Here is a 23,007-nt window from a genome sequence, read left to right on the forward strand (position 1 = left end):
ATATATATATATATACAGTGGTGTGCAAAATAATAGGTAATTGTTAAATAATTTGACTTTTCGTACAAAATAAGTACTTGATAGTAATCTAATTTATTTAATTAGTTATTCTACAATTAATTTAAATATTAACTAATATTTTTAATATAAGGAAACAATTAAAAAACAAAATTTGTTTACTAGCCTATATAATTAGATTATCTTAAAAAATATCTACTGTGCAAAAAAACAGGTAAATTGAAATTAAGTACATATTTTCATTATTTTAATTTGGTTTATTTATATTTGGTTTTATACCCTTTATTCGCAATTATCGCTGCACATCTTTTTGACATGGTATCAACTAATTTTTGGCATGTACTTATTGGTATGTTTTTCCAAATGTATTTAATGTTTTTCTTATGCTCATCTTTATTTTTGGTCTTAGTAAGTTTTCCTAATTCATTTTTAACATGTGCTTAAAGATTTTCTATTGGATTTATGTCCGGTGATTGGGCTGGCCACTTCACAATCTGAATTTTCTTGTTATGAAACCTATTTTTTACTACCTTTGCTGAATGCATTGGGTCATTATCTTGTTGATAGATCCAAATCAAAGGTAGGTTTTCTTCTGCGAAGGCTAGCATAACATATTTAAATATATTTCTTTGTTTATATTTTCTTTGATCCAAAAAAGGGGACCTATCCCATAATATGAAAAGCATATTTTAAGATTCCCACCACCATGTTTTACTGTTTTGATGATCTAAGATCATATTCTTTTCTTTTTGGTCTTCTGACTTATTTTTTAGGTGCATCTGACCCAAACAAGGTAATTTTGGTCTCATCTGACCAAAGAATAATTCACCATTTTGAAGATGGGCAGCCCACGTGTTTTCTAGCAAAATGTTTCCTGTTTTTAATATTATTTGGTGATGAAAATGGACACTTCTTTGGTACTTTGGCTTTAACATATTGTTGAGTAAGCCTTTTTCTAACTGTGGAAGCGTCAATTTGCAGGCCAAGAGTAGTTTTTATTTCTATTAACATTGCAAAAGGATTTCTTTTGGAATAAAGAACAATATTTTTGTCATCTCTTATAGATGTTTTCCTCTTTTGACCATGTGTTTTGGGTGTATTTTTTTTTTTAATTGCATTGCATACCATATAGATGAACAGTCCATTAAATTTGAAATTTCTTTCAAAGTTTTACCCTGGTTTCGTAATATTTTGATTAAATTTCTTTTATCTTCTGAACAATGTACGTTATGTCCCATTTTTCTTTTAATTTTTATCCTTTTTTTATATTTTTTCTAAAAAAATAAATATATTCATATTTGTTAAATTAAAAATATAACTTAACAGTTATATTTGTTGAATTAACAAATTTCATTAGTATGGAGATGTTTATAGATATGAGACTTTTATGTATATATATATTAGGGTGTTTTTTTTTTGTTTTTTTTTTTAATTTGATATTGCACACCCTCTTAATTGGTGAGGTTCAATAAAAAAAGTTCACAGATAATTTTTTTTGCAAACTGATGATGTTAAGTGGTCCCCCACACCTGCTTTGTAACCCCTTCAGAACCCCATTTTTGTCTAAAATGAAATTTTTCTAAAATGAATTAAAATCAGTTAGTGCCAGTGTTACGTGCACCTGTTTTACTTTTAGGGTGACGACAAGTGTATGAATATATATATATATATTGTGGGGGTATCTTGGGGCAAGGGGAAGGGGTAAAGATACAAAAAGCTGTTATAAGTAGTTAAAAAAGGCCTTTTTTCAACATTTCTTCAGATTTTTTTATTGTGAGTATCAGTGGCCCATATGCCCCAACTGGTGTCCCTCTACCAGCCATTTCTACCTCAGCCATAATTGAAATTTATAAATTTAAAAATAACAAAAAATATTGTGAATGAAACTTTTAAAAGAATTAAAATTTTTCTTTATTTATTCAAGAAAACGTATTACAAATAACAAACTTTAAAATTATTTGGATGAAATAACATACATAATTTAATCAAACCTTGACATATAACTAAATTAAAATATAACAGAAAAACAATATCCATATTAATATTATTATTATAATGTATTTAACTATATATAAATAGTTCATATTATATATGTATATATATATTTATATATATATATATATATATATATATATATATATATATATATGCATATTTGAATAGATTAAATTGTTGTTATTTGGAATGATTATGGTTTAACTGTTTCTTTGAAGCTTCAGTTGAAAAATGTTTTCTATGATACTTAACTACTTGGTAGAGACGCTGATGTTGATTGTCATTTTTTGTCAAAACTTCATTAAAGTCAGTGGCTAATTTAACTGCCCGTTCTGCACAGTCATTAACCACTTTCATGGCGCGAACTATCTTACAAGCAGACTTGTAGTCATCATGATTAGCCCAAGTTTTAGGAGATAATGTCAAGAATTCTTTTGGTAGATTGAGAGATTTTATTTTTTGCAACATTTGCAACTTTGCTGTCAACTTGACAATAGATCTCAATTACTTTTAAAAAAAGGAGATCATTTATTGGTGCTTCTGTTGTAAGAGGTGCTGAAAACCAGAAACATGAATATATTGTGGTTATGAAGAGACATATTCTTCTTAAAATCCCAATTTCTCTCTCTCTGTGATATTTAACTGATGACAAAAACCAAATATTTTTAAACAGTGCATACCTTTAGCCATCCATCTTGCATGATGGTAAGCCCCAGGAATGCAAATAGTTGTTGTATCATTATTTTCTCCCAAAAGGAGAAGAGCTAGTCTTCCGAATTCTTTATAATCATCAATTGGTTGCGTTTTCTTTAAGTATTTTTTCAAGTTTTCCACCACATTGGATTTTCAAGATGCAAGCCACTCTTTTTCAAACTTTGTAAGGCATCCAGCTCCGCTTTTATCACTTTCAAGTGATTCAAACTTTATCTTTTCTATTAGCTCCCACTGGGACTTCACTCTACCAAAAAGTTCAATGTTTGGTCTTTTTGAAACAAAAAACGCATCAAACACTGCATTTGCACAGATTTCAAAAATATGATTTCGATAGGCTAAAAACAAAACTCTTTGATTCATTGACTTCTGTATGATAGTTATTGCCCCATTATGACCTCCTGTATTACTTGCAGTTGTGTCAAAGCAAAGACCTGCAAGATGCTCCACAACGCCAGGCCATTCATGAATGAACTCAACTACCTTTTGGCCCATTAGAGCGCCAGTACCAGCAGGTATCTCAGGGATTCCTAATAATTTCTCAATATTCAAGCCAGATACAACAATTGGCAGACATTCACGTCTGGTTCTAACAACATTCGACAACATTTTACCATCAAAATGAGCAACTAGTGGAACCAAGGGTTGGAACTTTTTTCTTACTGCTATTACAAGAGATTCAGGGTATGTAGTTCGAGCTTCCATTAGAGTGGAACTTGAAAATGTTAGTTTATTTACATCAATACCGATTGCAGCTAGGGCTGGCGTGACAACCATCATTGCTTGTCGTGGTATTATTTTTGTTCAGTCTAATGCTGCATGAAAGAATTGATTGTCAAGAATACAACGTTTGGATATTGTAATCGAGAGATGACTAGTTCCCATAGTAGAATGTTTTGAATTATTTGGATGATTAAAAGCTTTTTGTGTTTGAATTGACATTGCAGTCAGAATTTTCATCCAAAGAGTAATCTGGGTTGCAATCCATTAATGTATCTGTAGATATAATCTTACTTTCTTTATGTTGTTCAAAGCGCCTTTTTTCTTCAAGCTTGCATTTTCTGTATTTTACAACTACTTTCTTATACATAAAGTTTTCTGATATCATTAACATTTTCTGGGGACATCTCTGGTCTATCAGAAATTGTCTATCTTCATTATCTTGATGAGACAATCCCATTCACCATGGGCAATATCAAAAGTGTCTTGGCAGTGAATTTTTCTTGATAGCTATGTTGAGTAGCTGATTTTCTACTTTTGCGCTTAAAGACTTGAACATGTTGCTTGTGAATACTCTTTAGTTTAGCAACTACATGAGACTTTGCTATAGTTGGAATATTTGCTTTAAACCAGAAAATCATAACTTTTTTTGCAACTGTGTTGCAGGATATTGAAAGAGTTGACTTTTTGATTATCATTTCATAAAAAGCTCTACATAGGGCAACACCACTTGTTGGCAACTGACTCAGCCCATCTATTGTGAGAGAATATGTCCAACTAGCAAAAAATTTGTTGTTGAGTGTGTTGCTTTCTCTGAAGCAGCCATCTTCTTTAGTAATATTTTTATACTTTTTTACTATAATAGAAAGAATATAATAGAAATTTAATATATATAATGATATGATACACCCCCCCCCCCCCCTATTTTCCTTACACTTTTCAATAATGAAATCAAAATATGCATTTAGGAGCGATTTTTGGTAAATAGTGCTGAGGGGGTAAATCTAAATTTGGTTGTACTTTCCAGTCTTCTGTGAACTATCTATGTTGTAACATTCTAATACTTTATATTATTTTTTTCAGATCAATTTATAGCAGTATTTTGTATGAAATAAAAATAGAATTACAAGATTAAGGTATTAGACAAATTTTAGTCAATTTAGGGTTCCGAAATAGGGTTTGGGGGGCCACTTCCCATTTTCAGTTTCCAAAAAAATTTTAACTATATACTTTTTATATCATACCTCACCAAATAAGAGGTTGTGCGATTTCAAATTAAAAAAATTTTTTTTATATGCAAAAAAACCACCCGAATATATATATGTATATATAAATTAGTAATAAAACACATATCTAACTTTTTTCTTCAACTTTAAGTTTCTCCATTGCTGGATCATCAGGAAGAGTTACTAAATCTCAAAAAAATTTAATTTATAGAAAAAAATACTTTACGGAATAATAAAATATTTTTTTCTATAAATTAAATTTTTTTAACTAATTAGAGTTGGAAGTTACTCGAAGAGAAAAGATGAATATTCTAGAGCAAGATAACGATTGACAGGCGACTTAAAGGATCGCAAATTATAAAATCAGGAAAGTAAGATGAAGGAAGCAAATTCCAAAGAACTGATGTTCGAGGAAAAAAACTAGACGAATAAGCGTTTTTGGAGCATTTAGGAACAGTCACAGAAAAAGGATGAGACTTAATTGAATGACAAGTAACATGTGAATGAATTTTAGTAGATGACACAAGAGGCGCTAGCTCTTTAGAACAGTGCCCATTATAGTATTTGTAGAAAAGACAAAGAGAAGCAACATTACGACATTGTGATAATGGTTGGAGATTGGCTGCAAGAGCAGGTCCAACTAAGTATACAATGCGTTTTTGCACCCTGTCTAAAAGAGAAAGGGCATCATTAGAAGATCCGCCCCAGATATGGCAACAGTATTCCATACAAGGCCGGATTTGAGATTTAAGAGATAGAGAATAGAATCAGAAGTAAGAAATTGTCCAGCTCGATAAAGAGATGCAACCTTGCTAGATGCTAATTTTGCAACGGATTTGATATATGGTTTCCAAGAAAGATCGGAAGTAAGAGTTAATCTTAGAAGATGAAGAGTAGATGACTCATTGAGTACATTACCATTCATAAATATAGGAAGGTCTAAATTATTGCGATAACGATTGGCTGAAAAAATTCAGTTTTATCTGTATTGAAGTTCACCAGCCATTGTGAGCCCCATGCCGTAGCAGAAGTGAGATCCTTTTCATGCTCGAATGCCCCCTCCAAGCAATCAGAGGGTGTTGGCTTCTTATCACAACAATAATAAATGGTAGTATCATCAGCAAACAATCCCACCTTAGATGTAAGAATATCTGGAAGATTGTTAATGTGAATTAAAAAGAGTACAGGATCAAGGATAGAATCTTGAGGAACCCCTGAAGTTACAGAATAAGCAGAAGAGTGCTGTCCATCAAGGACAACTTTTATACCATGATTGGAAAGAAAGGATTCAATCTTAAAGATGTTGCCAGATACACCATAAGAAAAAAGCTAATGGAGAAGACCAGTATGCCAAACTTTATCAAAAGCTTTTAAAATGTCAAGAGCAATATATATTATATATATATATAAAAATATATATATATTATTGATAAAAAAATATATATATATATTATTGATGATTTAGCCATGGTTTTTAATTAATGCGTTGAAAAAATTGATTTTTAATTACATTGAAAATAAAAAACTTAGCATCTGCTCAGGTTGCATCTCTTTATCGAGCTGGACACTTTCTTACTTCTGATTCTATTTTCTATCTCTATAAATCTCAAATCCGGCCTTGTATGAAATACTGTTGCCATATCTGGGGCGGATCTTCTAATGATGCCCTTTCTCTTTTAGACAAGGTGCAAAAACGCATTGTTTACATAGTTAGGCCTGCTCTTGCAGCCAACCTCCAACCATTATCACAATGTCGTAATGTTGCTTCTCTTTCTCTTCTCTACAAACACTATAATGGGGTGCTCTAAAGAGCTAGCGTCTCTTGTGCCATCTACTAAAATTCATTCACATGTTACTCGTCATTCAATTAAGTCTCATCCTTTTACTGTGACTTTTTCTAAGTGCCCAAAAAACTCTTATTCGTCTAGTTTTTTTCCTTGAACATCAGTTCTTTGGAATTCGCTTCCTTCATCTTGCTTTCCTGATTTTATAACTTGCGATCCTTTAAGTTGTCTGTTAATCGTTATCTTGCTCTAGAATCTTCATCTTTTCTCTTCGAGTAACTTCAAACTCAAATTAGTGGTTGCTTGCAGCCTTGTTGGAAGCATAGATGTTTAAAAAAAAAAAAACTTAGACACGTTTATCTTTACTAACGTTTTTATATTAGCAAAACACTTTTAAATAAAGTAGCTGATGAATTTAATTAAAGTAATATTGAAGGTTGTTTGAATCTTTACTTATATTATTTATTTATATAAGATTTTCTTTTAAATAAAAATAAAAAAAGTAAAAGTTTAAAAAAAATTTTATAAGCGGCGACTTTAAACCGCAAAGGTCTCTTAAATAAACTTTATATAAGAACCATTAAAGTTTTTTTTTTTTTGAGAAGGAAGAAAAGACAAACTTTTTTGAAAGCCGTTTGAATAAATATAACTTTGATCTTTACTTACATTTTTATATTATTGAAACGCATTTAAAAAAAGTAACAAATCACTGCTAATGATTTTTATAAAAACATAAATAAAAATGTTTATTTTTTCATATTAATATAAGTATTTATTTTTTATTATAAATGCTTTTAAATATAAAAAAATTGTATCAATTTTTTAAATGTCTTAATTATTTTTTCTTTAGTGCAAAGAATTGTTAAGAATCTTTTTTTAAACTTTTAAATATGCGCGTTTATTCAACAATTTTCAGTTGTATTTTGTTACCTTATTTAAAAAGTGTTTCGCATGCTATTATATTATAAAAACTTTAGCAAAGATAAACAATTCAAAATTATTTGTTCTAAATATATATATATATATATATATATATATATATATATATATATATATATATATATATATATATATATATATATATATATATATATATATATACTTTTGCATGGTCATCTTTAAGTGTATATAAAATATATATATATATATATATATATATATATATATATATATATATATATATATATATATATATATATATATATATATATATATATATATATATACTTATATCTGCATATTTAGGTTGGTATATATATACTTTATTTTTGCATATTAAATATATATATATATATATATATATATATATATATATATATATATATATATATATATATATATATATATAACTCTTCCTGATGATCCAGCAATGGTGAAACTCCGAGTAGAAGATAAAAGTTAGATAAGTGTTTTTTACTAATTAATTAATTATTGCTCTGTTCTTTAAGAACATTGAGCACTCTATTTGTAAAATACACTAACATAATTTACATATATATATATATACATATATATATATATATATGTGTATATATATATATATATATATATATATATATATATATATATGTATATTATATGTATATACAAAAAGTTACAGTGTCATAAAGAATTTTTTTTTTTTTTTAATTTAAATCTAAAAATTTTAAAAAAATTTCTTTTAAAGTAATAAAGTAATCAATAAAAAGTAAAATAACAAATTCTTAGAAATAAATATTACATAAATGAGTATATAAAAATTAATATAAATTTGCACAAAGTAAAACTTGCAATAATATAAAAAAATAAAAAAATGTTTTTAACAAATTTTTTTTTTTTTTTTTTTTATAATTAAGATAAAATACTAAAATTATTAATAGAACACAGAATTGAGTAGAAATTGAGTAGAACCTTTCCAATTAAAAAATATATATATATTTATATGTATTATTAAGCATGCTTCAACCAAATCCATAAAAGGGTTGACAAAGATAAACTTTAAACTAAATCAAAAAAACTTATCTATGTCACCTGAAAAATTCAAGCACTCCATCACTAACTAGGAGCATTTGCTTCAATTTTACTTTAAATTCGTCAAGAGTTTCAAGAGTTTTAAGTTTATTAGATAGGATATTATTCCATACTTTTGGTCCTCTAATGGATAATGAAAACTCAGTTGTGGCATAAAAACTTTTGGGCTGAATATAGGTGTTGTTTGAGTATCTGGTTAAGTATCTACGTTTATTTATTTTGAATAACGAATTTAAAATGTTTATTGTTGTTCTTTATTAACTTTATACATGAAAATTAAAAGATGAAAAATATTTATTTGGTAGACATTGAGTATATTCAGCTTTATAAATATTTCTTTGGAGTGAGTAAAACAGCCTACATTAGATATTATTCTCATTGAATGTTTTTGTTTATTAAAAAGTTTTTTATTTTTGTTTTGATTTGTGCTACACCAAGCAATATTTGCGTAATTTAGGTAACTATGAACAAAGAAGAAATATAACAATTTTAAACTAGTTTGATTTAAAAATGGCCTTGCTTTATAAAGTAGGCCAATATTTCTTGAGATTTTATTTTCATGATAATGTATATAATTTGTCCAAGTAACGTTTTCATCAAGGAGTACTCCTAAAAATTTGAATGATTGTTCTCTTTTTATAAATTGACTGCCAATATAAAGTTTTGGAAGTTTTAAAGGGATTTTATCGCGTTCATGAAAGCGATGGAAAAAAGAATACTTTGTTTTATCTAAATTAATTGATAATTTATTTGCACTAAGCCATTCTGTTAGTTTTATGAGTTCCATGTTAACTGAATTAAACAACATTTTAATATCAAGACATGCGTGAAACAAATTTGTATCATCCGCAAACAAAATAGTGTCTAGTAACTTACAAGATTTGCTTAAATCATTAATATAAATTAAAAATTAGAGTGGTCCTAAAATTGACCCCTGTAGAACACCACATTTTATATTTATATTATCAGTTTTTCCGCAGCTAAATGAAATGTATTGTTTCCTATTTGACAAATAGCTTTGAAACCATTTAAAATTTGAGTGCTTAATCTCCTAATTTTCTAGTTTATTTAAAAGAATATAATGATCAACAGTGTCAAACGTTTTGCTAAGATCAATAAATACACCTAGCGTATATTTATTTTCATCAAATGTCTGAAAAATATTTTGAACAAGATGAATAATTGCTTGATCTGTGGAGTGATTTTTTTTAAATCCAAATTGTTTGTTATAAAGGATATTGTTATTTTCTAGAAAGGTAAATAATCTATGATACATAATGTATTCTAATAGTTTTGAAAGGCATGGTAGTATTGAGATTGGTCTGTAATTGGAAATGCTGGTATCATCTCCAGATTTAAAGACTGGTACCACCCTTGCAAGTTTAAGTTTATCAGGAAAGATTCCTTGTTCAAGAGACAAAGTAAAAATATGCATGGGCAGAGATTTTAAATAAGAAATTGATTTTATTATTACATTACTGCAAACATCGTCAACACCTAGACCTTTGTTTAGTTTTAAATTAGAGGCTTTGTTTAGTTTTAAATTAGAGGCTGCATTTAATAATTATTTTTCAGTTAATTTATCATTTTCCACTAAGGTATTATTAGCAGTTAGGTATGATTTAAAATCAGATTTATTATGTTTAATTTTTGATGCTAAATTTACGCCTGAATTAACAAATGCATGATTAAACGATTGAGCAATTAAAGATTCATTTTTTTGGAAGACTGTTACAATTTATACTTTTTTTACCAATGACTTCATTTATTAAACGCCATGTTTTTTGTGAATTGTTTTTAAATTTTATCAACTGGTTAATATAGTACGATTTTTTTGAGGACTTTATAATTGATTCAAAAAGCCGTTTGTAGTTTTTATAATTCGACTCATTTTCAAAAGTTCTTTTTTTAATAAATTTTTCATAGAGCGTTGTTTTTTTTTTGTTGATGATTTTATGATACCCAGTGTTATCCACGGATTTTGAAATGTTTTTTTTTTAATAAGTTTTATAATTTTTGGAAATGCTTCATTATAGTTGTTTTGAAATATCAGATTGAAACTGTTATAAGCAATATTACCATTTGTAGTTTTCAGGACCGGTCCCCAATCTGTGGAAGATAAAAGGCTTTTAAAATGAACAATGGAAGGCGTCATTAATTATTCGTTTAGTAATTTTTACTTTTTCAGAAATTTGATTGATTTTTTGTTTTGTTGATATTATAAAACCGGAAAATGGTCTGAAATGTCTGTTACAGGTATTCCAGTTTTAATTTTTTTGTTAGTGAAATTGTTAGTTATAATTTGATCTATTGAAGTGGAGCTATCTTTTGTAATTCTAGTAGGTTTATTAATAGTTGGAATAAAACTATTTTGATATACAATATTGTAGAAACTTTTTTTTTTGCGTCATATTCCAGTACGTTCAAATTAAAATCTCCCACTAAGTATTTGCATTTCCCATAAATGTCTTTGTTTGTAATTAAACTTTTAAATTGTTTAAGAAACATTTTTATATTGCCAGAAGGTAGTCTATATATAAAATTCAGAATTACATTTTTGTGGATTTTATTTATATTCTGCTCTATTTAATTTTTGAATTTTTATTTAATTGCACAATTGAGTTACAAACTCTTTTTTTTTAATTAAAAATATTAAAGTTTCCTTGATGTTTTGATTTACTGCAATAGTTGCATTTATTTGTTTCATTACATTTTGGCCGATTGCTGCACTTGCTGGATTTCATTCATATTCGGTATCTTTATATTTATATAATGAAAACTTTGAAATCTTCAAAATTTATTAATTTTATACATTTAATATTCTATGAGTTTTTATCAGAGTCATAATTTTAGATTACAGGTTTAATGATATCTAGTCGTGGTGAAAATCCTTATTATGCTGGTTCTGTGTTTTACAACTGTTTTAAAGTTATATGTGGTCCAGCTTACCCAAGGTAATTGGTTTTTTCAACAAATAAAATAAACTATAGGGGCAACAAAAGTTTTTAATTTGAGGGTTTTACCACCATCTCCATTTTTACCACCATCTCCATTATTCAAGAGGCATAATGGAGATGGTGGTAAGCTTACTCTTTAATTTTTAGACAACTCAAAATTAAAGAGTATAATTTATTTATAAATAATTTATATTGAATATTTCTTATAACTTTTTTATTTTTATTTTTATTCTTGTATTTACTGGTTTTTATTTAAATTACAGTGACCAGTTAGTTAAAAATACAGTACTGATACAACCTAAACTTGGTAATTCTTACTTTCCTTTAAAATCACATTTACAAAATACTGTTAGTTTGTTGGTTATTTTTCTTCCTACATTATTTTATGTTGTCGTTATTCATAAAATATATATTTAATAAAAGACATTGTGAAATCTTTTGGAAGATATTAAATTAACACAATCAAAATCTTGAATTATCTTATCATAAGTTATAATTTTTTTCAAAATTAAAATTTTAATTTATTTTACATTTTTGCTTGTGAAACCATTTATAGTAAAAAGGAAAATATGATTAATAAAAGTTATTAGTAATAAAAAATATTTTACACATTTTTTTTTTTTTTTTTGAAGTTTTTTTAAATATAAAAACTAAATACCTTGTTTATAAAACATTAAGGCTATGCAGCAAGCACATAAATCTTGAATTAGCAAGAAACAAAAACATAAAACAAGAATATAATTTTTTGTCAGTGGGCTAGGAAGTACCCAATTTTTTGAAAAACAAGAAGTCTCTATTATAGATTACAAGAATCTCATATAATAGATTACTTAATTCAAAGTTTGCATTGCAAAATCATTAATCTTGATTTAAAAAAACAAAACAACTTTAAGCAAGACAAACTTCTTATCTTTGAGGTAATAAGATCCAACTAGCTTTTTTGTTTGTTTGCATAATCTTTAACACAAACAAAAAAAATCAATGTCATCATGTACTGAAACTGTTAGGAATAAAGCATGCTTGAATAAATTATTTCTGTAGATTGGGGCATGTATTATGCTGACTTTTTAGCCTTCAACAAAATGGAGGTGACCTTCGACTAAAATAAAAAAGTTAGTTTTTCTCGGTATGCATTTATTCTTTTGTTTTAATCAAAAAAAATTTAGTCAAAAATTTTTTTTATTTATCATTCTTTTTAATATGAACACAACATGTCTTGGAGGTTTGGGTTCTCTTTTATAACATTTCCTTTACAGCCTTTAAAAACCTTATAATTAAAACAATAACTCAACTTAAAGCCAAAAATGAAAAATGTTAACATGAACTTAGACACTTCAAGTGGTTGCTTCACTTCAAATGTGAAGCAATCATTCATACAAAATTGCTGTCTTCCATTAAAAGTTGTATTATGTGCACATTTAGCACTTGATGTTGTAATTATACTTTAAAATAAGATTATGATCAAAAATTGATGAAAAACACATGATTTTAAGTATATTCATTATTTAAGATATTTTTCTTTTTGGTTGATGACTACGCAATCACTCATGTAACACATAATTGTTTAGTGTGTTGGCAACACATGTGTTTTATTTATAAGTAATTATCTATAATAAGTATAATTATGTATGTATATTGGCACACAAAAACACACTGAGTAATTTAATTATATAGAGAGTAATTTAACACAGTTAGTAATACATATACACTGGCCCTGAGTAAGGCGGACTTGGATTTCAGGCAACTCCTTTTTTAAGTACGCAAAAAACAGGTTTTAGCAGTGCTGTGGCAAACGGGTTAGACCCCCACCCCCCACCCTTCCTTCATTTTTAAAAACAAGAAATTTTTTCCATAGCATATCTACAGACTCTATTATTTCAATCAGTGCTTTTCTGTTTTTAAAATTAGTTATTCGAAGGACTGTAAAAGAAATTTAATAACATCTCAGATGAGGGATCGTCCATAAATCTCACTAATAAACAAAAGCAATGCTAAATTTCTTAACACAAATTTCAAAAATAAACAAAACAAAAAAGATTAAAAGTTTTCTCTGGCAGAGCTTTAAGTTAAATATAAAATCAAAAAAGCTAATAAAGTTTAACGAAAATTGCTTTTTAAAAGAGTTTACGACCTTCTACTCTTTTTTAAATAAATTCAGCATTGCGTTATTTATGGACAATCCCTAATCAAAGCAAATAAACTTTTATAATAAAAAAATGTGTAGTTTCAAATATACAAAGAATTTTATTTTCAAATTATCTACACATGGAAATTTCTTGTCGAGATATTTTGCGACATGTGGAAAAGTTTTTGTTTTGTTTTTAAATTCCTTCTAAAAACTAGCAAAATTTTCATGATTTCTTCAATAGGTTTTTAGTAGGCTTAAATTATGAGCATTATTATATTTTATATTATAATATAGGTAAAGTAGTCTAATATTATAAATTTTTTTTTTTTTATAAATTTATATTTATAAAATTATTACTGTTTATTTTTCAAAATTATTATCAAAATAGTTAAAAAATATAAAAAAGAACATATTAAACAATTAAAACACCAGTCTTGGTCAGCAAGCAGGTGCGATCGCACTCGATTCCTGACCACCCATATAATATTTAGTTGCAATAATTTGTCCACAGTTCTTTAGTTGTTTTGAGAAAATTTTTACAAAAAAAAACAAAACGCTAAGAAAGATTAACTGGACCATTGAGAGGCAATTACAAAAAAAACTTAACTAAGAAAGCAGGCCCGTACTGTATAATTTTATAGGTGGGGTCATTTTTGAAAAAAAAGGCAGTTTAGAATAGCAAACATATATTTTGCTCAATTTTTATATCAAAATTGAATGTGAATCAAAGAGTAATAGTAACACCCTTTCAACGGTGCGGGCATCAAAAGGTAAATAACGCAAAATAAAAACTTGAAACTAAATAAATTACATCTAGAACTAATATTTTCTTAACTTTTTTATAAAATTATCCAACATTTTTTATATAAAGTAACTACTTACTATCAATGATGATTTAATAAAGAAGCAAATGTTCTTCTATTGATCAAAAAGTATAATGTAATTTCTTTTATTTATATACTTTTGTCTTATTTCAACAAGATTCTAATAAAATTAACGCTAGTTGAATCATTTAATAAATGAAAAAGGTAATATTTTTTTAATGACTGTTTATTGCTTTGTGTAGTTTGAAAAGTTAATGCTTATATGTTTATTTATAATTAGTTTTATTAACTTTGATAATTATAAATAATTACATTGAAAATGCAGTCGTTGCTAAAAGTCTTTTTGTTTACAAAATCAATTGTGCAAATTGCTTTAAAAGAAATATATTAACATGAAAAACACATACATCAAATTACATTTACTTAAAAAATACATACTTTTTTATATTAAAAAATAATAATATACAACTAAAATCTATAACAAATAATAAATTTTACAAAATTTTGATAATTTAAAAAATATACATTTTAAGCTTCTATATTTGTAAACAATTAACAAAAGTGTAAAATGTTTCCTGCTTTGTAGATGTGGCTCCGTGAATGAGCGATAGTATGAAAATAATAGTTCGTTTGATATTTTTAAAAACAATTTACAAAATCTAAACGAAAACTTAATGCAATCTTTAAGACAGAATGCTCTAGAACATAATTTCGCATAGTCAGCGTATTTTTTGAATTAATAGAATTTGTTAGTTTGTAGATTTGGCAGGTTTTTAGTGTGCGAATATTCTTTAATCCGCACCGAGATCTTTTGACAACATTCCAGTTTATGTATGTTTCCATGTATGTCCGTAAAACAAAATTTTTTTCAATATCATAAATTTGAATTGTCAGGTTTTGTCAGGTCAGGTTATTCTGCTACTGGTAAAATTGAATTGTCGGGAATTTTCAGGTCAGGTTATCCTGCTGCTGGTAACATGTAATCCAGTACAATCTGCTTCATGTCCTGCTGCCTTGTAGGATTTTTTTTTAGGCAAAGACTAAAATCTGGCCTTGTATGGAATGCTGTTGCCATATCTGAGGCGGATCTTCTAATGATGCGCTTTCTTATTTAGACAAGGTGCAAAAATGCAACAAATATAGTTAGACCTGCTCTAGCAGCCAACCTTCAACCATAATCACATCGCCATAATGTTGCTTCTCTTTCTCTTTTCTACAAATACTATAATGGGCACTGCTCTAAAGAGCTAGTGTCTCTTGTGCCATCTACTAAAATTCATTCTCGTGTTACTTGTCATTCAATTAAGTCTCATCCTTTTTTTGTGACTGTTTTAAAGTAAAAACTCTTTAAACTCCAAAAACTCTTATTTGTCTTTAAACTCCAAAATTTGTCTTTAAACTCCAAAAACTCTTTAAACTCCAAAAACTCTTATTTGTCTAGTTTTTTTCCTTGAACATCAGTCCTTTGGAATTCGCTTCCTTCATCTTGCTTTCCTGATTCATATCATTTGCAATCCTTTAAGTTGTCTGTCAATCATTATCTTGCTCTACAATCTACATCTTTTCTCTTCCAGTAGCTTCCAACTCTAATTAGTGGTTGCTTGCAGCCTTGTTGGAAACGAAGATGTTTAAAAAAAAAATAAAGGAATGTTCTAATATTTGTTTCTGTGTATGTCCGCAAAACAAAATTTTTTAAATACATTAAATGTATTAAATTCAAAAAATTAAAATTAATTACTTCAAAATGTTTAAGATGTTATATAATACACCATAACAAGGGAGCTTGGAAATGTCGAGACCAATAGCTGTAACCTCTCCACATCCATCTAATGCACAATAAAATCTATTGGTTTTTACTGTTAACAAATTAGCAGTTGAACAAGTGTATTGAAATCCATATTGCCAGCATGCCAAACTTTATCATAAAATTATTTAAAATCTCAAGACTGTTGGCCTTTACCTCTCCATCTTTATCTAATGCACGATAAAACCTATCAGTTATTACTGTTAGCAAATCAGCTGTAGAACGAGAAGATCAAAATCCATATTGATGGTCAGAAAGTAAGTTATTACATTCAAGATGAGAGATTAAATGTTTTTTTTATAAAAGGTTCAAAAACATTGCTTATGATTGGAAGAAGACTAATGGGACGGTAGTTAGACTGGTTAGATCTTTCTCCAGAATTTTTGAAAAATAATGAAAATAGGGATAACCAATGTCGCTTTCCAGCATGCTGTAAACCAAGACTCTAATAAGCACTTGTTAAATACTCTTGAAAGTATCGACAACGGCTCCGGAGAACACTTCTGCAAGACTATAACAGGTATGTTGTCCAGACCACAAGCTGTAGAAGTGTCTAGGCAGTAAATCACTTTAGGTACAGAAGCTGGAGTGAAACAAATGTTTAGCAATGGATCAACCTGTTTGTCGACTATATCAGGTAGAACGCAACTAGTGGAATCAAGAGATGATATTGATGAAAAGTTCTTAGCAAACAATTCAGCTTTGTCTTTAGGTGAGGTGACAGTCTGAACCATACAAGAGAGATGGAATAACAGATTTGCCCTTATCATTGATTCTGTTAAAGCTTCTCCAGAAGTCATGAGAGCCTAATTTTTGAAATAAAATTTGAGATTTCATCACCTGAGAATAGCGGGCTTCGGCATTAGACATTTTGCATTTTTTGCAAGGCATTAGGCTTTTTGCATTTTTCGGCATTAGGCTTTAGGCTTTTAGGCATCAGCATTAGGCTTTTTGCATTTTTTGCAAGGGCCATCGCGAAAAAGAATCACAGAAAAAGTCAGCTCTAAGGTAGTTTTAAGAGGTATGGTGATACGGGGATTCATTGTGGTGAGGAAGAATAAAATAATAGTTTTAAAGAGACTAGGATCAGAAACAAGGCATAAGTCAAGTAGTGAAGGTAAATGATTTGGATTGTCTGGAAATCTAGTGAAAAGTTAACTTTGTGTTAACGAGTGAAAGGCAAAGTTGTGAGCCTTAACGCCTGTAGAGTCACTGACACTAAAGCCAAGCCATTCAGTGTTATGAGCATTAAAGTCACCAACTGCAACAATATTAGCTGAAGGATAAAAAAAAAGGGCTTGGTCATTTTGATTAGAAATAACTTCAAAAAGGTTGCAGTCTTGAGAAGAAGGAGAGCGATATAGAACAAAGAGAAACGCAATAGAGTGATGTGATGCTAAACCAAACCACATAAAAGAATGGTCTGTGGATTCAAACCTAGTTTCCCATCAAATGGCTGAATTTTTATGAATAGTTGCAATATTTACAAAATAACTTTGTGTAACATGTTATAATTAGAGGCAGAGTTGCCTTTCACTTATACTTTTAATGGTATAACCAAAGATTAGGACTAGAAAGTGCTAGATTAAGTGAAAAGACAAGTGAAAAGACAAGTGAAAGATTAGGACTTTGAAAGTGCTTTGAAAGACATTTAAAGTGCTAATATTGTTGTTTGTCAATGCTCATTCCATCAAAAAAAAAGCTCCACATTTCTTCAGAGGAATCAATATAAGAGCTATTTTGAATAGAAGTGTTTACTTTTCTTTATACAGATTTCTCTGTAAGAAATTGTCATTTTATTCCATAATTGACAAGCCTCAATTAAGATTTCTTTATTAACATCTTTTTTTTTATTTCACAAAAGTAGCCTCCTTAACTGTAATGGCCGTATTGACCTTAAAGAAGTGAATTAACACTTCTTTAAGATCAATACGGCCATTACAGTTAAGGAGGCTACTTTTCTTGTGGTAACAACCCTCGCTTAATGAACAAGGCTGCTACACGGAGAAGTAAGTTGATCGCAGTACTACCAGGGACATAGTGGGTATTGGACTCGGAAACTCTCCTTAATAAGGGAGGGCTCATACGCTACCACTACACTACTGCATTGATCTAGCAATATTACCCAGTTGTCAGAGAAAATAATATTTTCCTAATATCTCTATATATATACACACACACACACACACATATAAATACATATATATGTATTTTTTTTTTTCTGTTTATTATTATTAGACTGATCTAAAGAAGATTGTTGCTTCTTTTAAACAGAAGTAAATTTGTATTTTCAAGTCAAATTTTGAATATTTAAATAAACACATTTTAAAATCTTATACAGGTATGTGTTGATTTCATTATAAAGAGCACATCTTATTTAATTTGATCCATGGCTACACAGTTAAAAAAAAGATTTTGTCAAATTTTAATATCAATTGGAAGAACTGATTTTAGAAGTGATATTAGAATAATGATTTCAGAAGAGTGATTTTAGAAGAATGGTTTTTAGAATATTCAATGTTGTTTAAAGGTTTAAAGACAGAAGCATTACAATAAAAAGTACATTAATTTTTTTTACTGGTTTAGTTGAAATTTTAGGAACAAGTCTTGTAATAAATAAAATTTGTCATTAAACATTTTGTAAATAAAGATGAAATTTTTATTTATATACCTTTACTAGAGTCTCCTACAGTTATTTAATAATTTCACAATTGTGAACTTAAAGAATACATTTCAATTTAGCCATTTTTTTAAACATTTTTGTAATTGGCTCTATATATTTTCATTAATACCCAGATGCATGAATGCTAATCTGTTACTATGATCAACTTGAGATATGTAATTTTGTTGGAAGCAAAGTATCATGATGAACTTGAGGTATATAATTCTCTTGGAAGTATAGTATCATAAAATTGACAAATTTTAATAAAATTGTTATTCTATAGGTAATATAAGTATCTATCTAAACTAGATAACTTAAATATCTATCTATAGGTAACATAAGTATCTATCTAAACCTAGTGCGGGAAGACTTAAAGCTAATTCAATAATAGTCTCCAAATACTATATCAAAAATATTCTTCAACCTATTATAAATGATTACATCATGTTTTATTGTAGTTACAAAATAACAGTTGTTGAAAATGAATTAGTTTTACTACAAAAAGTAGTTGTTTGTATCCATAATACACTTGGTCAACATAATTGGGGCAACTTTTGTCCTATAAACCAAGTTCCATGCTCTTTATAATCAGATTTATCAACAATATATGCTTTAAACAAGTTTTTAAAATTATGCTGTGGTACTTATCACAGGATATTATACACACATTGTTTGAGAGAATGTGTTCAACCCTTTTAACACATGCGGTAATGATGTAGTGGTAAAGCGCTCGCTTCATATGTGAGAAGTTCCAAGTTCAATACCCACCATGTCCATGGTAGTATTGCGATCAACTTGCTTCTCCATCTTTTTTTTTTTATTTTGTTCTTGTTTGTTGCTCTTTTATTATTGTTTTTTTTATTTATTTATTTTTTTTTTTTTACCTCCCCAAGGCTGATTTTATTCAGCAGATAGCTATATGAACTTCTCTTGATACTTCGAATGTGTTTTGTATTAATGTTTGATTTTTATTAATCATTGTATGAAGTTGTAGTAAATTAAGTGATTTTTAGAGGACTTAAAGTCTATTTTTTCTAAATTTGAGTTTGGCTAAATTACTACTTTAAATTAAATCAGGAAAAAATATGTAGTGGATCAGGTAAATATCAAGAAAAGTCAGGGAAATCCATCTTAAAATATTGGCAGGTTGTTAGTGTGCTTCTCTCACAGACAAGGCTTGGATGAGGAAAGTAAATTGAACTACAAAGAATAGTATGTATATTCTAGACAGAAAAAAGATTCATTAATAGGCACTTTAAATACAAGGTTTTCATAAAATTATTTTAAATACAAGGTTTTCATAAAATTATTTTAAATACAAGGTTTTCATAAAATTATTTTAAATACAAGGTTTTCATAAAATATCGATTATAAAAGGATACTGCTATGATAGGAGATTATATATGATATTTAGTCAGAAAAGTAGAAAATTGGGTTCATTAAAGCACCTTGAGGAAAGAGTGAAGAATTGTATTATATTTGTAACTGTATAAGAAAAAGGCCATAACAATATTGTTTCCTTACAATATTAGAATAGATTGATACATTATATTCTCATGGAGAAAATTTGTGCTTATATCAAGAAAATATAAAATTAAGCATAAATAAAAAAACTAATGTTGTTAAAATGAATGTGATTTTTGAACTCATTGGAAAAAATTCATATATAAACATTGAAAATTCTAAGGTTTTTTTTTTTTAATTTTTTTACTGTATAGGCTAATAAGTAGAACATGTGAGGAGTTCTGCTACATTCATTAACTATAGGTAGAATATGCGAGAAGTGTTGCTATATTGACTGACAAATAGGCAGAGCATGCGAAGGGTACTGCTACATCAACTGAAAAATAGGTAGAACATGTGAGGAGTGCTGCTTAATTGGACTGATGGTTTTGGATTTTTTTTAATATAAAGTTTACATTTTGTTGTAAAAATTAAAGACAACTAAACAAAATTATATATATATATATATATATATATATATATATATATATATATATATATATATATATATATACATGCAGTCCTCAGAATAAGGATCAGCATTCAGCAATGCCAACCTAACTGCTGACCTAGAAGTGTTTGAGGTCAGCAAAAAATTGCCAACCTTGTTTCTATACTTTATGGTCAAACCTTTGTTTCACATTTTTTCTACTGACCTGATGTCGACCTAATCACCTGTAAACCTGATGCAGACCGTGTTTTTTCTTATTCCTAGGGCTGTATATATGTATGTAATATATATGCATATATTCTATTAAATTACAAACTTAATTGTAACTTAAAATTGATTCGATCATTTAAAAAACAACATTAATTAAAAATATTCTTCTTTTTTTTTAAAGAAAAGTTTTATGACGCTTAAAACTATAAGATATAGCTGACTAATGTTGTCGTTACAAATGTGTTTAATAAATATTATTTACCAATAATATATAATAATAATGTATTTACCTATAATGATTTTGAAAATGTAATAATTTGATTACATTTAAAAAATGACTGTTTAAAAAATGTCTGGTTTAAAAAAGGTTGTTTTTCATCTGACCTCTTCAGTTACAATTTTCTTTAGATCTTGAGATATAGAAATTTTTTATTCCATAAAGATTATTTGAAAAAAAAAAAAAAAAAATTATTTGTGTATTATTTCATATGGTAATATAATAATATGGTAATTTTAATAAATATTAATTTTGATTTTTTGATTTTCCTTCGAAATAATTAATTTTCGTGTAGAAAAATATGAAACATAAAATAAGAATTTTTTACTCAAAAAATTTTTTCTTATTTTAAGAAAATTTAAAAAAAGTTGATCGAATTTAAAAATTCGATCAGTTTGTTATGTTCTTCAATCTATATTTACATTGATTGAATATTTGTTTACCTTTTTTTTATTTTTTTTCTTTCTGCAATCATTTAAGCTTCAGTCATGTCTAAATTGCAATATTAGTTTTTATTAAGTTAAAATTAACTCTATTATGTTTGTTAATTGTTTTAATTGTGCTCCCTTATGTTATAATTATACATCATGTTATAATTATACTTTTTACTAGTTTAATACGAAGGCGTGAAACTGTATCTAATCTGTTAGTATATGCTTCATATGGTGCAATACAGCTCCCAGCAAATGATGTAAGTGGTCATGTTGTTTTTTTACAAAAGTTAATAAAGATAGTTTATTATTATATAAATAATAAAATTGTTTTTTAATATTAATTATTATTAAAATTAAAAATTAAAATTGTTGGCGTTTTTAGTTAGTTATATTGGATTTTTTTATAAATATTATTTTATAAGCTCTGCTTAGCCAATTACTTTTGAATGTAAAAAAGCAGTTTTAAATCAGATATTTTGTTATCAAAAAAGTTATAATGATAATTATGAAAAGCAAAAAAAAATAGCTTGATGTCATCAAAAACTCCATTAAAAGAATGTGTTAAGCAATTTTTATTAGGGTTGAAAATTTCAGGAAATTTGCTGACAATTTCAGAAAATTTTCATAAAATATTGATTGCAATAATTTTATAGTTATAATATAGTTTTATAAAATTCATTTCTTTATTTCAAAAATATGCCTTTTATCATCATTGTATTTAGATATTCTTGAAATATTTCAACAAAGAATATAAAATAAAGACCAACAAGTGAAAAATGCACATTTTTTTGTCAAGTTTTTATATTCAATTTAAGAATGGTGTTCTACCCCCTTCCCCTCCCCCCTTTCCCCCCAAAGAAGGTAATTTTTAAGTTATAGTTGGTTTTTTGACGAACTTAGTAGGCTAGTCATGTATTTGACATAATTAAGTCAGGTGAAGTTTAGTTTTTAAAGACCTATTTTTATTTTAAAGAAACCAGTTGGTACTTTTTACAATAAGTCCAACCCCTCTTTTTCTAATGTATTGATTTATTAAGTCGAAAGGGGATTTTCAACTTAATAAATCAATAAATTAGAAAAGTTTCAAGGATTTGCAGCAAATTTCAAGGAAACAAGAGAGTAAAGAAGCTATACTCTCTCCTTTGTTTAATTTCAATTCAATACAAGTGAGACCTGAAACAAGAGGCACGCTGTGTTATTGCCTTTTCGGCTAAGTTATTGGTCGTTCAAAGCTGCAAGAAAAGTATACACTTAAAGAGCAAACCACCATTGAGAATGAACCGAATGTACGTT

General features: G+C 27.7%; 1 protein-coding gene across 3 annotated transcripts in view; it reads left to right on the forward strand.

The window, feature by feature from the left end:
• The window catches only part of LOC105844149 (palmitoyltransferase ZDHHC14), a 70,653-nt gene that overhangs the window by 43,448 nt on the left and 4,198 nt on the right, over nucleotides 1-23,007 (forward strand). For 2 of the 3 annotated variants that reach the window (XM_065802300.1, XM_065802299.1), the window contains exons 7-9: nucleotides 11,145-11,217; nucleotides 11,318-11,418; nucleotides 21,893-21,971. In XM_065802300.1, the coding sequence (XP_065658372.1) occupies nucleotides 11,145-11,217; nucleotides 11,318-11,418; nucleotides 21,893-21,971 (253 nt within the window). Of the gene's footprint in view, nucleotides 1-11,144; nucleotides 11,218-11,317; nucleotides 11,419-18,518; nucleotides 18,737-21,892; nucleotides 21,972-23,007 lie in introns of all 3 variants that reach the window. The other variant, XR_010639820.1, reaches the window with a different exon arrangement.

The sequence above is a fragment of the Hydra vulgaris genome, chromosome 08 (assembly GCF_038396675.1).
Source record: "Hydra vulgaris chromosome 08, alternate assembly HydraT2T_AEP".
In the NCBI taxonomy this organism is placed as follows: Eukaryota; Metazoa; Cnidaria; class Hydrozoa; order Anthoathecata; family Hydridae; genus Hydra; species Hydra vulgaris.